The 21,166-nt window shown below is 42.9% G+C and overlaps 2 protein-coding genes across 2 annotated transcripts in view; one reads left to right on the top strand and one right to left on the bottom strand.

Annotated features, from left to right (window-relative positions):
• The window catches only part of rbks (ribokinase), a 74,828-nt gene extending 57,320 nt beyond the window's left edge, over positions 1-17,508 (top strand). Inside the window, exons 7-9 of the mRNA XM_038967024.1 lie at positions 1,001-1,092; positions 4,850-5,044; positions 17,229-17,508. Coding sequence (XP_038822952.1) covers positions 1,001-1,092; positions 4,850-5,044; positions 17,229-17,402 — 461 coding nt within the window. The 3' untranslated portion in view covers positions 17,403-17,508. The remainder of the gene's footprint in view (positions 1-1,000; positions 1,093-4,849; positions 5,045-17,228) is intronic.
• Positions 17,501-20,799, bottom strand: mrpl33 (mitochondrial ribosomal protein L33). Its single transcript, XM_038967026.1, has 4 exons — positions 20,696-20,799; positions 20,274-20,292; positions 19,859-19,965; positions 17,501-19,291 (listed from the first exon to the last, which is right to left on the bottom strand). Exons 1-4 carry the CDS (start codon positions 20,715-20,717, stop codon positions 19,242-19,244), a joined length of 198 nt encoding a protein of 65 aa, XP_038822954.1. The 5' UTR covers positions 20,718-20,799; the 3' UTR covers positions 17,501-19,241.
• Positions 20,800-21,166: the final 367 nt, after the last annotated feature.

Genomic DNA, 21,166 nt, shown 5'->3' with positions numbered 1-21,166 from the left:
AATAAAATCTGAGATAAAATCAGTCACATACAGTTGAAGTCGGAAGTTTACATACACTTAGGTTGGAGTCATTAAAACTTGTTTTTCAACCACCCATGTTGTCCAAAAAGGTAACATTTTGAATCATCTGTCCATAGAGATTCTTTCAGGAGTCTTGATGGTCATCCAGGTGCTTCTATTTGCTTTTTGGCAAACGTGAGTTATATTCTTTGGAAAACATGGGTCCTGTTATGTCTGGGAAAAACCAGACACTGCATTCCACAGTAAGAACCTCATACCAACGGTCAAGCATGGTGATGGTAGTGTGATGGTTTGGGGATGCTTTGCTGCCTCACGACCTGGACGACTTGCCATCATTGAAGGAACCATGAATTCTGCTCTGTATCAGAGCATTTAAAGGAGTGTCCACCTGGTCAGTGTATGTCATGGAAAGAGCAGGTGTTTTGTACACTCAGTGTATATCTGAATGTATATGTATATATATATAGCTTTATACTTACTATTTATATTTAGTATGCTAAACTCAGATTAACACTGACTGTCACATAGGTTAGGAAATTTCCCTGCAGGAAATGCTAAACTTGTAGACTGATTGTAAAAGGGAGTTTTGTTTTTGTCTTTTTAGCAAACAGAAAGAAATACGTACTGGTTCTCTGACTAGATAACAGACAAAATATGTTTCCCAAAAGTCATCATGAAAAAATAAGTCTTTACCAGGTTGTAATCTTGTTATCTGAAGTCTTTACAACCAGGAAACCAGTTTCCAATGACCAAAGTATGTCATTCTGATTTTGTCGTGTGTGTGGTAAGCTTTTTCTCGACCAACATATTTCCATAAACACGAGCTTTCTCTCATCCCATTTTATCTCACTCAGTCAATGAAATTGTTCGGTTGTTCCAGCACTCTGTAGTGGAATGGATTGCTCTCTGGTAGCATTTACCTGATATGTACTTTACCATTTGAATGTGGTCAATTTAGATAGTTTCCTATGTCTTACAGTGAAGACCATTTTCAACCCAGCGCCAGCCATTCCAGACCTGGATCCCGAATTCTATAGAGCATCCGATGTGTTCTGCTGTAACGAATCCGAGGTGAGAAAGATAGACAATATGAAGCAACACACACACACACACACACACACACACACTTAATATATTTCAGCACCTATGTGCCTGAGGCGCTGTAGCAAGCACTGAAGCCTGCAGTTAAAAAACAAGCCCCCCCTTACTCCCTCTTTCACAACCATTTGATTGTATTCTCAGGGTTACGGCCCTGTACATCAATAGCATAGCAGCTGCCTCAGAAGTAAGTAACCCCTTCTGGCTTGAATAGAAAAGATGATTCCTTCCCTCCCTCCCTCCATTTACGGTAAAGGGTGTTATGGAGCCACCTTAGCCTCACACCTCCACTATCAGAGATGACAGATGGGGATTGGGATTGATGGGAAACATAGTTAGAAACAACAACAGGGCAGATATGTTAAAAGAGTGAGCCAGGTTCACCCCTGGGGTAACACAGAGGTGAGTTTGCACCAGAAATGTCTCTTAGAGAGACTTTGATGTGGTCGGGGGGCAGGGGGGGCTTTCCAGGTGGGGACTTGAAAGCAAGAGTTGAAGATGGAGCCGACCGTCTGTATTTTTCTCTTGTAAGTTTGAGTGTAAGACACACACACACACACACACACACACACACACACACACACACACACACACACACACACTCATTGCTTTCACCCTCTCACCGCTGCTCATGTTTCAGTCACGGCAGTGAAATGTTTCACCCCCCCCCCCCCCAGAGCACGCAAATGCACCCAAACACACGGATCCTCTGGGCTTCTCCGATGAGGAAGAAGACAGACAGCTCTTTTCTTATTTGGTAGCTGGCCAGAATAGGGTGGCACCAGGGACTATGAGCACCGATAATATACCGTGGGTAGTTTATTTTTCAACTGTCAAGGTATTGTTGGCTTGGAAGCTTCATAGAGGATGAATTGAAAGCCTCCGTTTGTGTTTGGTGTCCTGACCCTCCCCCCCCGAAAGAGAAGTGAGCTAGCTGAGATCATTGTCTGGGCAGGTGTGGAGGGTTGACAGACAAGATGGACACCCACCCCTCATCTTAAACCCGTACGTTTTTGTGTGTGTAGTCTCCCAGTGCCATGCAGAACCTAGAGGGGGGCTGAAGGATGTCAAAGTGCAGGCACTATTTGATCCACAGCTCACATAGCATGTTGACATGTTTGTAGTGATGGGACTTAGCACCGCTGTCCACACTGACTAGCTGCTATATAAATCAAATTGTATTTGACACATGCTTGGTAAACAACAGGTGTAGACTAACAGTGAAATGGTTACTTACGGGCCCTTTTTAATTATTTTTAACAACGCAGAGATAGAATAATAGAAAGATAACACCAGTAATAGAGTTGCTGGATAGGTAGGGGAGAGTCAGGTAAGTCGCGCCAAAGGGTTTGTTTGTTGAGCCAATTTATTGTATTACAACTTCACAGACTTTCTATTTTGCACTTGTAACATAAAAGTAAAATGTAAAAATCCCCATAAAAATATGTCAATTCAAGCTAGAGATATCAGCTGCGTCTCAATCCACTGTATCCGCCTGTGTCGGCCTTCTGCATCTGCGATGGAGGTTGCCGAGCTACAGCAGTGTTTGTCAGACAGAGACATCCCGGAAATCGGTCTTCTCATGAAAACGTCTATAGTGTCCGAACAGTTTGGCCTATACTATTATGACCACTCTATGGAAAGGGAAGACTCTCACGAACACAATGGTGTTCTTCGTTTTGCTTTACGACGGGACCGTTTTGCTCTACGACGGGTTTCCTTCAGATGGGACTCGTCTGAAGGTCACCCATAGAAACAAATGGAAGTATGGAGATAGTTGTGCCAACAACAACAACAACAACAGGTTAAATATGTGTCCAAAAAAGCTAAAATATTTCCTGACCTTTCTTATAAACTAAAAAAAAGAAAAGTCCCTTTTTCAGGACCCTGTCTTTCAAAGATAATTCGTAAAAATCCAAATAACTTCACAGATCTTCATTGTAAAGGTTTTAAACACTGTTTCCCATGCTTGTTCAATGAACCATAAACAATTAATGAACTTACAGACGGTAGGCAATTAAGGTCACAGTTATGAAAACTTAGGACACTAAAGAGGCCTTTCTACTGACTCTGAAAAACACCAAAAAGAAAGATGCCCAGGGTCCCTGCTCATCTGCGTGAACATGCCTTAGGCATGCTGCAAGGAGGCATGAGGACTGCAGATGTGGCCAGGGCAATAAATTGCAATGTCCGTACTGTGAGATGCCTAAAACAGCGCTACAGGGAGACAGGACGGACAGCTGATCATCCTCGCAGTGGCAGACCACGTGTAACAACACCTGGATGCACAGGATCGGTACATCCGAACATCATACCTGCGGGACAGGTACAGGATGGCAACAACAACTGCCCGAGTTACACCAGGAACGCACAATCCCTCCATCAGTGCTCAGACTGTCTGCAATAGGCTGAGAGAGACTGGACTGAGGGCTTGTAGGCCTGTTGTAAGGCAGGTCCTCAACAGACATCACCGGCAACATGTCGCCTATGGGCACAAACCCACCGTCGCTGGACCAGACAGGACTGGCAAAAAGTGCTCTTCACTGACGAGTCGCAGTTTTGTCTCACCAGGGGTGATGGTCGGATTCGCGTTTATCATCGAAGGAATGAGCGTTATACCGAGGCCTGTACTCTGGAGCAGGATCGATTTGGAGGTGGAGGGTCCGTCATGGTCTGGGGCGGTGTGTCACAGCATCATCAGCATCACCGTACCCTTCCTGCAGGCTCATCCTGACATGACCCTCCAGCATGACAATGCCACCAGCCATACTGCTCGTTCTGTGCGTGATTTCCTGCAAGACAGTAATGTCAGTGTTCTGCCATGGCCAGCGAAGAGCCCAGATCTCAATCCCATTGAGCACGTCTGCGACCTATTGGATCAGAGGGTGAGGGCTAGGGCCATTCCCCCCAGAAATGTCCGGGAACTTGCAGGTGCCTTGTTGGAAAAGTGGGGTAACATCTCACAGCAAGAACTGGCAAATCTGGTGCAGTCCATGAGGAGGAGTACTGCAGTACTTAATGCAGCTGGTGGCCACACCAGGTACTGACTGTTACTTTTGATTTTGACCCCCCTCAGGGACACATTCCATTTCTGTTAGTCACATGTCTGTGGAACTTGTTGAGTTTGTCTCAGTTGTTGAATCTTGTTATGTTCATACAAATATTTACACATGTTAAGTTTGCTGAAAATAAACACAGTTGACAGTGAAAGGATATTTCTTTTTTTGCTGAGTTTATATCCTCGATATAGGACTGACACTTTAAAACTTTATTTCAGAAGCATTTTTTTTTGCTATTTATGAATGTTATTAAATGTGTTTCTATGGGCTATAGTAGTAAAGGCCATATTCAATATTTTATCCCCAAAAAATAATGTATACCAAAATGGGTCCCAAAATATCCAATCAAATATCGAAATGATCCATGGTATGACCATCTTAAACAGTTCCATATATTAGCTTACCCCCCCAATAGAAGTTTCCATCAGATCAGTGACTGAGAAGAATGTCAAACTAAACTAATAGGGATCTATAAAGTGATTTTGCAATGTGCCTCCATTGCAAGAACTCAACTTACCCCTCACCAATGTGCCGCACCCTCCTGGGCGATGCACACCCACACATTCAACATACATAGATTTTCACTTTGAGGTGGGCCAGTAGTCTGAAGGTTGCTGGCTCAAATCCCAGACCACACAATCTCTAACACATCTCCCTGGTGGTCTCCACAGGCAGAGCTGCTGACGGGGGTGGCCGTGGCGAGTATAGAGGATGCTGGCCGGGCCGGACAGGAGCTGCTGAGGCGAGGCTGCAGCTCGGTCATCATCACCCTGGGCTCCCGGGGCTGCGTTGTGCTGTCGGCACAGGAGCCCTCGTCCCCATCACACCACGTCCCCACCAAGCCGGTGACAACGGTGGATACCACGGTAATAATATCCCTAGGGTCTTAATATCACAGTTTCTCAAGCCTGCATGTCAAAGTGTAGGCATATTGGCTATAGTTAAATGAGGGAGGCGCCAGAAAATGAAGCTAAACTCTAATGAGACTTAACTACACTGAACAAAAATATAAACACAACATGTGAAGTGTTGGTCCCATGTTTAATGAGCTGAAATAAAAGATCGCAGACATTTTCCGTATGCACAAAAAGCTTTTCTCTAAAATGTTGTGCACAAATTTGTTTATATCCTTGTTAGTAAGCATTTCTCCTTTGCCAAAGTAATCCATTCACCTGACAGGTGTGGCATATCAAGAAGCTGATTAAACAGCATGATCATTACACAGGTGAATGAAAGTCCACTCTAAAATGTGCAGTTTTGTCACAAAAAGTTTGGAGGACTCATGGACTCATGGCTCTTGACCTTTGCCTCTCCCGAGTCCGTACGGGAGTTGCAGCGATGGGACAAGACTGTAACTAACAATTGGATACAATGAAATTGGGGAGAACAAGGGCTAAGAAAATACATATTTAAAAAAATATATATTGTCTTAGTTTGTAGCCAACACTTTCAAACAGGATTTCGTAACGCACCTGAAGTCTCAACTAATGGGTTGCCATGTCATCGAACACTGAAAAGTAATGCTGTTCCATCGATTCCCCCCCCCCCCCCCCCCCCCCCCTTCACTTCAAAGAGGAGGGCATCTGATCAGCCAACATCAGTGCAGCAGAAAAGAGAACAAGCTGAGAATGAGTAGGTGTGTCCAAACTTTTGACTGGTACTGTGTAATATATACACTTCTGTTCAAAAGTTTGGGGTCACTTAGAAATGTCCTTGTTTTGGAAAGAAAAGAAAAAAAAATTGTCCATTAAAATAACATCAAATTGATCAGAAATACAGTTTGTTTCACAATAAAAAATATTTAGCATCTTCAAAGTGGTAGGCATGTTGTGTAAATCAAATGATACAAACCACCCAAAAATCTATTTTAATTCCAGGTTGTAAGGCAACAAAATAGGAAAAATGCCTGGGAGAGAAAATACTTTTGCAAGCCACTGTATTTTTCCCCGTCTCAACTACTCTTCAATGTATTCTGGCTCAAATAAATAGGGCTGTATGTTCCTATGCAAAAGAAAATGAAAAAATCCTTCTTGGAAAAAGGACTCATCAGAAACAGCCACTGTAGCTAATTATTTAGCCCACTCGGGCAGGCAGTGAGTAACAGCTCCTGTGATCCTGTAAACTAGTACCGCCACCATTTTGAAAAGCCTGCCTTCGAGGGTGGGAACAAGGAAGTAGGGCTCCCGTCAGGCTGTAATCTTCACAAAGCCAGGGAAAATGAGTCAACCTAGATATCCTGCAATGTCCTGGCAGATATGAATATCGTTGAGAAAAGTTCAATGGCTCTATTGAACAAGAACAACCATGTCTTCACGCTGCTAGCGGGAACGTGCAATCGGAAAAACACAAAAGCCACAACAAAACATGGCTCCATTCATTTTTATATCAGACAGCCGGCTCAATCAACCAGTGACGTCATTGGTAGCGCAGAAATGTATAAATACAGCTATAGTGCATAATTCTGTCTGAAACACCCTCTCATCATTCATAATTATGTAGGGAGACCTGAAAAACATCCCAAATAGTGTCGAGCAGTGAAGTTTACATTTAATATGCCATTGAAACCAGCATTTGTATCATGTTCAATTGGTTTTCAAATCAACTTTTTCATTAACATATACTTTAAGTAACCCATGTGAGTTAATGCATCTTTAGATCTCCCTTCTTTCTTAACTTCTAACAGATATTTTCATCAGTCAAATGAAATCACTCACGCGTGCGGTGCACTTTTGAGACTGGTGTTTTCCGCTAATTGCATTTTGGAACACTCCTGCGTACCCTACAGCCATGTGCGCCTTGTTGGGTTTATAATATGAAGAAATACAACATTTTAAGCTATACATTTTTATCTGTTGCATTAATGTTCCGTGGTTGAATGAATGTGGGATCTGTCGCCCCAGAACTGTCCCAGAACCGTAGACATTTTTTATCATCCCAGAGATAACCTTAATTTCAATCCCTGAAGGGAATTATTTAAAAAAGAAGTCAATAAGAATAGTAACTCAATGAGGCCATAAGCCAAAAAGAAAATGCTCACCCAGAAGCAGCGCTCTTTGTGGCTGGGGACTTTAATGCAGGCAAACTTAAATCAGTTTTACCAAATGTTTTACCAGCATGTCACATGTGCAACCAGAGAAAAACAAATCCTAGACCACCTTTACTCTACACACAGAGATGCATACAAAGCTCTCCCCTGCCCTCCATTTGGCAAATCTGACCATAATTCTATCCTCCTGATTCCTGCTTACAAGCAAAAACTAAATCAAGAAGTACGAGTGACTCGCTCAATACGGAAGTGGTAAAATTACGCGGATGCTACACTACAGGACTGTTCTAATAGCACAGACTGGAATATGTTCCGGGATTCATCCAACGGCATTGAGGACTACACCACCTCAGTCATCGGCTTCATCAATAAGTGCATCGACGACGTCGTCCCCACAGTGACTGTACGTACATATCCCAACCTGAAACCATGGATTACAGGCAACATCCACATCGAGCTTAAGGCTAGAGCTGCCACTTTCTTTTTATTTTTTTTATTTTTATTTTTAAAATTTTATCCCATTTTCTCCCCAATTTTCGTAGTATCCAATCGCTAGTAATTACTATCTTGTCTCATCGCTACAACTCCCGTACGGGCTCGGGAGAGACGAAGGTCGAAAGCCATGCGTCCTCCGAAGCACAACCCAACCAAGCCGCACTGCTTCTTAACACAGCGCGCCTCCAACCCGGAAGCCAGCCGCACCAATGTGTCGGAGGAAACACCGTGTACCTGGCCCCCTTGGTTAGCGCGCACTGCGCCCGGCCCGCCACAGGAGTCGCTGGAGCGCGATGAGACAAGGATATCCCTACCGGCCAAACCCTCCCTAACCCGGACGACGCTATGCCAATTGTGCGTCGCCCCACGGACCTCCCGGTCGCGGCCGGCTGCGACAGAGCCTGGGCGCGAACCCAGAGACTCTGGTGGCGCAGTTAGCACTGCGATGCAGTGCCCACCCGGGAGGCCCGAGCGGGAGACTAATCCGGGCACTTATAAGAAATCCCGCTATGCCCTCAGACGAACCATCAAACAAGCAAAGCGTCAATGCAGGATTAAGATTGAATCCTACTACACCGGCTCTGACGCTCGTCGGATATGGCAGGGCTCGAAAACATTTACGGACTACAAAGGGAAACCCAGACGCAAGCTGCCCAGTGACGTGAGCCTACCAGACGAGCTAAATGCCTTTTATGCTCGCTTCGAGGCAAGCAACACTGAAGCATGCACGAGAGCACCAGCTGTTCTGGATGACTGTGTGATAACGCTCTCGGTAGCCGATGTGAACAAGACCTTTAAACAGGTCAACATTCAGAAAGCCGCTGGGACAGACGGATTACCAGGACGTGTACTCAAAGCATGCGCGGACCAACTGGCAAGTGTCTTCACTGACATTTTCAACCTCTCCCTGACCGAGTCTGTAATACCTACATGTTTCGAGCAGACCACCATAGTCCCCGTGCCCAAGGAAGAGAAGGTAACCTGTCTAAATTATTACATTCCGGTGGCATTCACATCGGTAGCCATGAAGTGCTTTGAAAGGCTGGTCATGGCTCACATCAACATCTTCCCGCACACCCTAGACCCACTCCAATTCGCATACTGCCCCAACAGATCCACAGATGATGCAATCTCAATCGCACTCCACACTGCCCTTTCTCACCTGGACAATAGGAACACCTATGTGAGAATGCTGTTCATTGACTACAGCTCAGCGTTCAACACCATAGTGCCCACGAAGCTCATCACTAAGCTAAGGACTCTGGAACTAAACACCTCCCTCTGCAACTGGATCCTGGACTTCCTGACGGTCCGCCCCCAGGTGGTAAGAGTAGGCAGCAACAGGTCTGCCACGCTGATCCTCAACACTGGGGCCCCTCAGGGGTGTGTACTTAGTCCCATCCTGTATTCCTTGTTCACCCACGACTGCGTGGCCAAACACGACTCCAACACCATCATTAAGTTTGCTGACGACACAACAGTGGTAGATCACCGACAACGATGAGACGGCCTATAGGGAGGTCGTCAGAGAACTGGTAGTGTGGTGACCGGACAACAACCTCTCCCTCAATGTGAGCAAGACTAAGAAGCTGATCGTGGACTACAGGAAAAGGCAGGCCGAACAGTTCCCCATTAACATCGACGGGGCTGTAGTGGAGCTGGTCGAGAGTTTCAAGTTCCTTGGTGTCCACATCGCCTACGAACTATCATGGTCCAAACATACCAAGACAGTCGTGAAGAAGGCATGACAAAACCTTTTCCCCCTTAGGAGACTGAAAAGATTTGTCATGAGTCCCCAGATCCTCAAAAGGTTTTACAGCTGCACCATCGAGAGCATCCTGACAGGTTGCATCACCTCCTGGTATGGCAACTGCTCGCCATCTGAACGTAAGGCGCTACAGAGGGTAGTGTGAACGGCCCAGTACAACACTGTACATAACCTCATTATTGTTTTTCTTATTATTTTTTACTTCAGTTTATTAGGTAAATATTTTCTTAACTCTTCTTGAACTGCACTGTTGGTTAAGGGCTTGTAAGTAAGCATTTCATGGTAAAGTCTACACTTGTTGTATTCAGCGCATGTGACAAATACAGTTTGATTTGATTTGTCTTATTCTCTATGGTAAAAAAAAAAAGTGATTTATTTTGAAAAGTGGTTCCTTGCATCATACTATGATGTAAAAATGGTGTTACAGACAAGTGACTGGACATGTGACTTGAGCTTTTGGACAAGTAAAACAATCAGACCTACTTGTCCGAAGGGCAAGTGGCTAAGAAAAAAGTAAATGTCAAACCCTGCACATTATTTTCCATGATCTAACAACTGATTCCTCAACATAACCATAAAAGAAAAGCAGATGTTTGCATCACTTTGATGTGGACACTCATCTTCAGGTTCTGGGAGGACACCGAAAAAGATTACGTATGCGCACAATATGTTGTTGTACTACTAATCACCATGACGTGATGAAATGAAATTCTCTCGGCCCCAGACCAGCACACGCTGTACGACGTCCCAGAGGTAGAGGCTAATGGCAGTTTCTCACCCCAGCAGAGGTTAAAGATTAAACTGGGTTTCATAGGGGATGTGGGGACATTTTAGATTCTCTTCCTGATTTCATCTTGAAAAGGCTTTGCCGTCACGCCTGGCTCGGTGAGACGTTCGCACTTCCTGTTCGAGGTCGGGACACAACTGATTTACAGTTGATGCATTTGTTAGGGCTATAGAGAAAAATGGTCACTTTCATTTTGTTCGCATACAACTACAGATGATGCATTTTATCAATTCTACAGGATGACAGTGTTGTGAATTAGAGAGTCCAGCAGTTTGCGTGCAGGAATACTGGGCTGCAAAAGTACAGATGCATTCCAAACTACAAGATTATATCTCCTTAAACTGGGGTGTCTTTTATCTTGTATCTTGGGTTTAATAAGGAACTTTTCAATTTTGAAACTCACTGTTCCTGTTTGGAATCAAAATCCCACATTAACGGAAGTTAAAACAAGTGAACCCACTGAAGCAGGAGAGTAACAATAGGGGTTGTGTTTAGGGCTTCATGCCTGTTGGGTTTTTCCTCTCCCATCAACTCCTTGCCACGACCTGTAGTGTCATATTCCTGTCTTAGTGTGTATGTCTGTACTGTAATTTAGTGTGTATGTCTGTACTGTAATCCACCTTATACACTCCCCATTTACAAAACAGTACAATAGATACCAATTTGCTGAAGTCGGTGCAATGTGAGAGTGCTCAGAAGCAATTAGTGTACTGACTTCGTGTGCACAGATCCCACGAGTTAGCTTTACCGATCCATGAATGTTACCAAAACTATTTGTACTGCAATCTTCCTCGATGTACCTATAATTAAATGACCCTTTATACTTTTACTGTCCCTAGTACTACACGCAAACACACCAACTCCCCCATTCCCTGGTGGTGCATACGAAATGAACCATAGCCCCGAGGGGAACCTGGCTTAGCTTCCTTCACCCCAAATCCCCTCCCCTCCCTCTGTGACTCACCTCTCAGCCCCGCACCAGTCAGCAGAACACAACACAGCCTGTGATCGGGCCTTGGTTTTGGCAGTGCTCCCCCCCCTACACTTTGATGGCCCCATAAATTCTGTAGTGTTTAACTCGTTTGGATGCCCTAATCCCTCTTCCAGTAAACAATTTATTTTTACTAGCAAAAAAAAAAAGGATTGTTTTCTGACTGGCTAGTCAGCCTCACAGACCTTTTGTGTTTCCTTTTGATTTGTTTGTTAAAAAATGTTTACATGCATGGTAAGGCCTGTCAGGTGATTACCTCTTGAAAAAGTATTTGGTTCTTTGATTTTGTTCATTGGCGTTTTTCGCTGAGTGAACACGGTGTAGTGCTGCACTCTCAATTTCTTTCACCAGAAGCATGTTTGCTTGGTGTGAATTTGGTGGCTTCGATGTCATGCGTGGGTTGGCGAACTGAGGAAGGAGGCTGGGTCTGAAGCCATGATCTTGCAGGATCAACACTGTCACCACCCAAAAATACACACAAATATTGTTTTATTATACTGCCAGTATCCTTTCCAGTCAGTGCTGAGTTCAAAGAAGCATACAATTCTAGCTTCTCCTGGTTGCTACCCCAGTTCTTTCATCATCCACTGAACCACAACACCCTACCCCCTCCTCTTCCACGAGCAACACATTTTACGTGGCAAGGCTTTAGAAGCGGAGTCAGGGTCAGCTGCAAAGCTGGACTGGTAACAAAGCAAAATTCACTCTTCCCTCCCGTCTTCCCCTAAAGTGTTCCTTCTTTCTTAAATTGAGTGCAGGCATTCCTACATTCACAGAGGCTGCGCTGTTAGTGTGGACGATTGGATGATGCTTGCGCACACAAGTCTGCGGTCTCTGTCTCTCACGCACACACACACAGTGGCCACCCCTTTGGCCTGTGCTTTTCCTGTACTGTGGGGTTGGTGTGACGGTGGGGGTAGTTGCCAGGCCAGACAAAACAGCTCAGAGTGGGTCTGGACAATCCATATCATCCTGACTTCCTTCCTGTGAGAGGAGACAGATGAGGACCACACACAGGCTTGTTCCTGGAAGCAGTAGGTAGGGGAATACCCCAGTATTCTTCACCTTTTCCGAACCCTGACCACCGGGTAGTTAGTCGCTACGAAGATGGCGCTACGAAGGGAGGCCCCCATGAAGTCCTTATTGGACTGCACATGCCAGTGATTAGTTACCACCTCTATGCCATGCAGTCCAAAGCTATCCTCTTCTTCTGAATCTGTGTACATTTATCACACTTGTGAAAAGAGCAAATTAAGAAAAAAATGACAAGACCGTAAACCAAAATGATGGATAGATCAAAGACATTGTGCTCAAGAGGCTTAATCTATTCAATTAACTGTGCTTTTGATCTGGTTATTATCTTCCGATACTTCTGCAGAGCAACTGTCATCAGTCTTTCCCGGAAGCTTGGGGTCCAGTAACAGTTTGAGTCAGCACTGGCCAGGGAGTTCTTTACTCTCTCTAGGGGGTCCTTATTGATGAGGGCCCCAGGCTGGGGATTACTGTTTCCCCATCCGTCACGCCCGTATGGGAGACTAGATTACAGGAAATACAGTCATTGTGATGCACAATGTCAGGTTCTTTGTATCCCCTTTTTAATACTAAGTTTAGGGCAGGGATCCATCTTGAAAGAAAGGAGACAAATGAAGAGCGCCACGAAGGAAGTTACATTTGCAGATCTGTTTTGATTTCAAAAAAGCATTTGAATGTTGACAAAGAAATAAAGGAGTAAAAAGGAAAGACAAGCTACAGCCACAACATGCATCTACACTCATAGACCGCAGTTGTTTATGCTGATGTTAGATTGCTCATGCTGCACCTTACCTCAAACTTTTACGACTCTAACAATGCTGAGAACCAGCCAAGGAATAAAGGTCACCGTGTAGCGGACGGAGCTAGCCGTGAGAGAGCATCAGTACTCGTCCACGGCTACCGCTTCTGTCGTTTGACTGACAGGCTTTCCAATCTAACCTTCACCAAAGTGTGTCGAGGGCAGCCGCAGCGGGGCTGAGGTTGTCAGCTCCAGTGAGCGTCACGTGGGGAATGCGACGCTGTCACATGTCAGTCTCAGGCATTGTTTTCAACACAAGACGAGAGGACAGTGACTCGGCACGGGGAGCATTGGAACGTGGTGGACAGAGACGATCAGATTAGAAGACTTGAGTTGTTATCCAGTGTCACTCCAGTTACACTCTTTAGAAATTACAAAAACATTGAGGATCAGTTCTCAGTGTGTGTATCCTGTAGATTACATGTTCATAATTTCTGTTGATTATTATGGAATTGGCCTGATTCTGTTGTGGGAAAAGAGCAATGTGCAAATGATCGCAAATGTTCTGGCAACTTGGCTGATAATGTGATACCTTCTTTTCTCTCAATATTCTTTGGTATGTTATTTGTCTCCTCATGCCAACCTCATTGAGTTTGGGTGTGGACAGGGTGTAGTCATTGTCTCACCAGAACTGTGAACTGGAAACTTGCCAAAGTGGGACTGTACATTTCCACATGGTAAGCACAACCCAACCCAACGACCAGACATGAGACAAACATACAGTGCATTCGGAAAGTATTCAGACACCTTGACTTTTTCTACTTTTTATTACATTAGTCTTATTCTAAAATGGATGGAAAAAATATATAATCCTCATCAATCTACACACAATACCCCATAATGAAAAAGCAAAAACAGATGTAGAAATGTTTGCAAATTTCTTACAAATAAAAAACAGATACCTTATTTACATAACTATTCAGACCCTTTGCTATGAGACTTGAAATTGAGCTCGGGTGCATCCTGTTTCCATTGATCATCCTTGAGATGTTTCTACAAATCGATTGGAGTCCACCTGAGGTCAATTAAATTGATTGGACATGATTTCGAAAGGTACACACCTATCTATATAAGGTCACACAGTTGACATTGCATGTCAGAGCAAAAACCAAGCCATGAGGTCAAAGGAATTGTCCGTAGAGCTCTGAGACAGGATTGTGTCGAGCTACAGATCTGGGGAAGGGTACCAAAACATTTCTGCAGCATTGAAGGTCCCCAAGAACTGCGTCCTCCGTCATTCTTAAAATTGAAGAAATTTGGAACCACCAAAACTCTTCCTAGAGCTGGCTGCCTGGCCAAACTGAGCAATCGGGGGAGATGGGCCTTGGTCAGGGAGGTGACCAAGAACTCAAATTATCGCTCTGAGTTCCTCTGTGGAGATGGGAGTACCTTCCAGAAGGACAACCATCTCTGCAGCACTGCACCAACCAGGCCTTTATGGTAGAGTGGCCAGACAGAAGCCACTCCTCAGTAAAAGGCACGATAGCCCGCTTGGAGTTTGCCAAAAGGCACCTAAAGGATTCTCAGACCATGAGAAAGAAGATTCTCTGGTCTGATGAAACCGAGGTTGAATGCCAAGCATCACGTCTGGAGGAAACCTGGCACCATCCTTACGGTGAAGCATGATGGTGGCAGCATCATGCTGTGGGGATTTTTTTCAGCGGCAGGGATTGGGAGACTAGTCAGGATTGAGGGAAAGATGAGCGAAGTACATAGAGATCCTTGATAAAAACCTGCTCCAGAGCGCTCAGGACCTCAGACTTGGTCTAAGGATCACCTTCCAAGAGGACAATGACCCTAAGCACACAGCCAAGACAACGCAGGAGTGGCTTCGGGACAGGATGTCCTTGAGTGGCCCAGGAAGAGCCCGAACTTGAACCCGATCTCTGGACAGACCTGAAAATAGTTGTGCAGCAACGCTCCCCATCCAACCTGACAGAGCTTGAGAGGATCTGAAGAGAAGAATGGGAGAAACTCCCCAAATACAGGTGTGCCAAGCTTGTAGCGTCATACCCAAGAAGAATCGAGGCTATAATCGCTGCCAATGTTGCTTCAACAAAGTACTGAGTAAAGGTTCTGAATACTGAATACCTGTTTTTGCTTTGTCATTATGGGGTATTGTGTGTAGATTGATGAAGAAAAAAAACAATTTAATCAATTTTAGAATAAGGCTGTAACGTAACAATGTTGAAAAAGTCAAGGGGTCTGAATACTTTCTGAATGCTCTGTACATGGGTAAAAATTGAAATCTACACACTTTTTAAGATTTTTCTCCCCCTGTATTCACTTTTTCCAGTCTCTCACCAATCCCTGAAAGTCACCTTTGACTCTAGCCTTGTTTCTTGGCTGATGAGAGTTCTGAATGGGGGATGTGGTGGGAGGCTACTTGGGGGAGGGGTAGAGGTGTTCGGGGAAGTGTGCAATGAACTATTTGAGAGGCAGAACGGTGAGTAATTGGCCAGGCTTGTGAGAACCAGTGGCGGGGGCCATCTGTGGTTAAATCTGAACGCTTTGCCACATTCCTCCATGCGTTTTCCTATCAGTGATCTAACACCCTCATCTCATCCCTCCTACACACCCAAGCCCACCCCCCTGGGCACCTATTGCACATTCCATTCTCAAATTAGTATTTTGCCATTTGGAATCTCTAGACTTTGAATTGGTCCTCCTCCTCACCAATTACTCCTCTGAGGTTGTTGTCTTTAAACGTGCCTATAACCTCAGGTTGTATAGGATACACGAGACAAAGTGATAAAATATACAGCAACAAAATATGCTCAAATTAGCAAAAATGTTTTTTACTGTAAAAGTAAGTATCTTGTTTGATACTGTAAATGGGTAATGTTGTGTCAAAAAGGAACAAATGTCCTTTCAATGTTTGACAAATTTTGCATTTGTATTTTAGTTATGGCATTTGCACTCAAGCCTCTGATAATTAGATTTAGTTTGCACAGATCAAGTTTAGTTAGGTATCATTTGAAAGAGATCATGTGCTCAGAAATATGACTTGTATTTAAATGTTGATAATGCTTTTACTTTTATTAATTCTGGAAAAGTCATTCATATTTCTATACATTTTTATATTGACTTGTACACTGTACTCTATGAACATTTAACATTGTGGTATATGGTATAATTCTGCCAAGCTGACCCTGTCAAAAGACAAATCTCTTCGGCTAAATACGTATGTTGGTGAGAAAAAAAGTCTAATGTATTACATTATCCTGGCATATTATATGAATAATACCCCCACATTTGTTTTTATATACGATAGCTGTTTGAAAATGTAAGCTAAGTATTCTTCATTTTTGCAATATGCAAGTGAATAGATCGGTCTTGTCATCTTATCTTCAGTTGTTTATAACAAAACGGGGAAGCTCACACTGGCTAAGACAATTGGAAGTGATAATACATTTGTTTGTCATAAAGGGTGAGTATTAGGCCATTTCAGACGAATGGCGGAGGCATTTCAACTGACAGTGGGGAGCCTTGTTCAAAAAGCTACAATTGACAAGTGTCATAGCACCCCCTAATGTTGCCAACAGTTGGTCAGATAGTTAAATAACGTCTCAGTTTCTCTTGATTACTTTTTCCAAGTTTCGTGAGGAATTAAGTCATAGATTCCTTTACTTGCTTACATTCAATGAATCTCTATTTTTGCATTTAAGCCACAGATTTGGATTTGTCCACACTTTGACAGTGTGTGCGTCTCCATCGCAGGTAGCCTAGTGGTTAGAGCGTTGGGCCAGTAACCGAAAGGTTGCTGGATCGAATACCCGAGCTGACAAGGTAAAAATCTGCCGTTCTGTCCCTGAACAAGGCAGTTAACCCACTGTTCCCCGGGCGCTGTGGATGTCGATTATGGCAGCTCCCCGCACCTCTTTGATTCAGAGGGGGTTGGGTTAAATGCGGAAGACACATTTCAGTTGTACAACTAACTAGGTATCCCCCTTTCCACTTACATTCAATTCTAAATGAAGGAATTAATGAGTTCTCGCAGGAACTCGTTCACAGAAAGTACTTTGTCCTTTAAAAAAACTCTTATTAGCCTACATTTCAATTGAATTGTTGACACATTCAGTGCGTGTTTGTTTTGCTATTGGAGTAGTAACGAATGTTTGTCTCTACGCAGGGAGCCGGAGACAGTTTCATTGGTGCCCTGGCCTTCTACATGGCTCATTTCCCCACAATGTCTCTGGAGGAGATGGCCAGGAGAGCCAATCAGGTTGCAGGAGTGAGTGTACAGACAATTGGGACGCAGGCGTCTTATCCCTCTAAAAAGGACCTACCCACAGACCTTTTCTAGAGAAGATGGCAACTTGCACACTAAATGGACACTGTGAGCCTGAACAATCTAAAACACTGTGCCATGTACTCTATCAAGTAATTAAACGACTATGTAAATAACTTAATGGTGACCATTGTCCTTTATTCATCTGCCATACCAGTAGTCATATACATTTATTTATTTTTATATTCCAATATGTCCAATAATGTGATGTAAATACTTTTTGCTTCATATTAAATGTGTTCCACAAACTCATCATTGAAACAATTTCACTCAAACATTGTTTTTCATAAGCTTTGACAATATCAACAAATGGGACAGAAATGTCAAACACATTTAAGAGGGAAAATACAACTTGAATCATTTCATTTTTATTCTGACCTACAATGAGGATACAAATAATTTACATGTCAGGAAAAACTAGTGAAAAAGTTCACACCAAACCCAGACTAGTTTGTACCATTGATGGGTTGTAAGTTTGTCTAGACAAAAAAAGTATTCTGTACTGAATTACCATAATGTTGTAAAAGCTTATGATCATTCAGTGTGAAACATAAGTGAACAGTTGTCCTTCTTTCATGCTTCCATTATTTCTTAGGATGGCAGATATGTTACTCTTGCAGAACAAAGATTATCAACACAAAGTGCCTACGGTAGAGAAATAACATACAAGTGGACAAAAACATGAAACAAGCTACTTCTTACTTATTGAGGAATAATTGTCCCAATAGCTAGGTTTCCATCCAATTGGCAAGATATTCATGCAAATATTCTAAAATCTGCATACGAACAATATATGCACATTTTCTCAGAGATGTGTTTCCATCAAATGGACTTGTTGTGGATAAAAGGCTGTGCATGATGACATAGTGCACATAAAAATATATTTTGCAGTTAAATTCCCATGTACCAAATAAAAAATACAAGTGAAATGGGCTTCCATCACATTTTCAAGTCTACTGAGGGTTTTGTCACAAATGTCACATTATATAGAAAACGTGCCCACTCTGGTCTTTGCATGTGCGCTCTAGCCAACAGCTCGCAGATACAGTGCGGGTAGGCTACCTACAGTACATGATCTGATTGTTATGGATAAGATCGAGATTATTAGTCAAACGGCAGCCGATCATCATGTCACCAGAATAAGACCCTCGATATTTATTGGAAAGGAGCATTAAGCTCATCACTGTGCACTTTCGCCACCCTGTGAAGTTCACCATAACTTATTTCATCTGTAGCCAACTGCATGCTTTCTCAAGTCGTAGTGGGAGAACCACACAACATATCATGACTCCAGGTTTACTTCGATATGATAGTTATATCAATATTTGCGCATAAAGGGGTTTCCACCGCCATTTCTCACATCATTTTACCAACATTTTTTTTTTTTTGTGTCGGTAAAATGAAATATGCGAGAAATGCTGTTGGAAACCCCATCAAATATTGATATAATAACCATCATATCGAAGTAAACTTGGGAGTCATGATATGTTGTGTGGTTCGCCCACTACGACATGTATTTTGTTGTCGACCTTTGGAAAGTTGACTGACAAATTTGCTGGTTCCATCAGGCCTGTTGTGAAATTTCTATCCGACATGTACTTTACTCACATAAACAATGTTGGATGGAAACCTGGTTATTGATGTGAATGGAAACAGAACTGCTTGAAGTTTTGACACCGCTTGGTTCATCCCAAATGTTTACAATGAGTTGATGTGGTCCATGAATAGTCCAATAGGAACTCCTTAGCTCTTCTCGCGAATGACGGTCGACACATTTTAGACAATGTCAGTGAAATCATCTGACTAGATGTTGCAGATTCAAAAGTCTTTGCCGTTGTTCTTTGCCGTTCATGGTTAAATCGACCTGATCTTCTTCTTTTCGTGAAAGAGGACATGTTTGTTCACTGCAAAGACAGAAATAAAATTCTGAAGCGGGTGCACAATGAAAAGCTATGTGCAAAGTGTAGGTTTATCAGGTAAGCATTGCAAACCAGTTAAAAGAATTGTGAGGGTATCATTTTGAAGCAGGGGCAAATGACTAGGCCTACATAGTATATGATTTGCATTATCTCAAACACAAATGTTACCTGATATAAGCTGAATATTAAATCACTCATTATAGACAGTAGGACAGCAAAATGCCACTATTGGTTCTTTGTGTACGATGTCATATGGCTCGTCTACATTAAAGCCACACTGGCTGTGTCTGAAATGTTCTGTAAAAAAACACTTGCTTCCCCTGTCCATGTTTGCTTAGGCTAATTCCTCTCAGCACATTGGAGGAGGTCCGAGTGAGGACCAATGAGCTTTGAGAGAAACAAGGATGGCGAAAGCAAGGACTTGGCTGCAAGTAACGTTTACAGACACAGCCCTTGTGAGAGGCCAGTGTTAACTTGGCATCAGTGATAACTCCCTGAGAAAGTGTAATAGTTTGCTTCCATACAATGGTAATGAGAGGGTTTGTAGTTTACCCAAAGGGTCATTTTTTCGCAGCACCAGTTTATCACGTAGTCGGTTCCTCTTGGTGTTGAAGCAGTAGCCTGTCCCAGCAGCACTCACCATTTGCACTAAGACAGTCCTGTAACAAAGGCAATGGTTACTTTGTGATAGATAACACTTGTTATAGGCCACAATAATTATGAAAAAGATGTACTACATGCTCATTGCTATTCCTTGGGTCACTTTTATCAAAGAGCAGATTGAGGATAATATTATAGCAAACAGTTCAGAGAAAGACATCAAATCTAAACTCCAATTTGTACTGTATGAAGCTTTTACTAGGAAGTAGCTTAGCTGAGGGTATAATGAATGGTCCATGGATTAGATATAATAAAGTAGGACGTCTATACACAAATTATGAGGTGGAGAAGGAAATCAATTACTTACTTTGACTTGGCCTTGGCCACTTGTGTGTATGGAAAAGATCAGATAATGAAATCAGATTGGCAAGATCATAACTCACTTAGGTAACGTTAGCTAGCTAGCTTTAGGTTTAACTAGCTAATTAATTAGTCGAACACTTGCCATGGCTAGCTAGCTTAGCTTCTGATTGTGCAAGCTAACGATAGTCAACACGACATCTCCATCTATAAAACATTGTTTCAGAATGTAGCTAACTACTTAATCTAGCTAACGTTAGTTAACAAATTAACGTTACATGCTGACTTCAATGCTACTAGCCAGTGAATCACAGCTAGCTAGCTAAAATCGGCCAACCAAATACATGCATAGAGCCAGCCAATTCTATATTTCGCCATACAACTTAGTGAAAAACTACAATATACAGCAACGTATTCAATCATACTCACGATTTACAGCAGTGAGGAACATATTTAATAGAGTATTACAACAGCTAGCTAGTTTAGGGAAAGTCACATTGAAATACCAAAGCACAACTTCCGGGTTAATGCCCTTGTCATTCCGTCATTAACCGTTTCATTCCATTGAGGTATTTGTTTTTTCTGCACCTATTAAATAATTGGAGTATCTACTATTAGAAAAAAATATATATATTGTTAAATGGAAGACAAAAACCAGGTCTACTAGTTGTATTCTTATGAGATTAAGAGCCACATATTGTTATTGTATTGCATCTAATTATTTGGGAACCAATTACATTCCAGTCAGCACCCTAAATAGCACAAGAGCAAGTGATCAAAGAATGGCTCAATATGTACATAACATACTCAATGAATGAGTACATCTTTTGTAACATTGTATTTTGATCATGTGTTTTAGGTACACTTTTCTCATATAGATAGTCAAGTAGTACATTTTTT

This window comes from Salvelinus namaycush, chromosome 28 (genome assembly GCF_016432855.1).
Source record: "Salvelinus namaycush isolate Seneca chromosome 28, SaNama_1.0, whole genome shotgun sequence".
Classification (NCBI taxonomy): Eukaryota; Metazoa; Chordata; class Actinopteri; order Salmoniformes; family Salmonidae; genus Salvelinus; species Salvelinus namaycush.
The sequence above is the reverse complement of the archived record's forward strand: the minus strand, read 5'-3'. Positions and strand labels throughout refer to the sequence as shown.

Excerpts from the sequence above, each read along its gene's own strand:
- mrpl33 (XM_038967026.1), bottom strand. The coding sequence starts at position 20,717 with ATGTTCCTCACTGCTGTAAATC. Across the intron at positions 19,292-19,858 it reads GCGAAAAAATGACCCTTTGG|TGAACAAACATGTCCTCTTT; the intron begins GTAAACTACAAA and ends CTGTCTTTGCAG.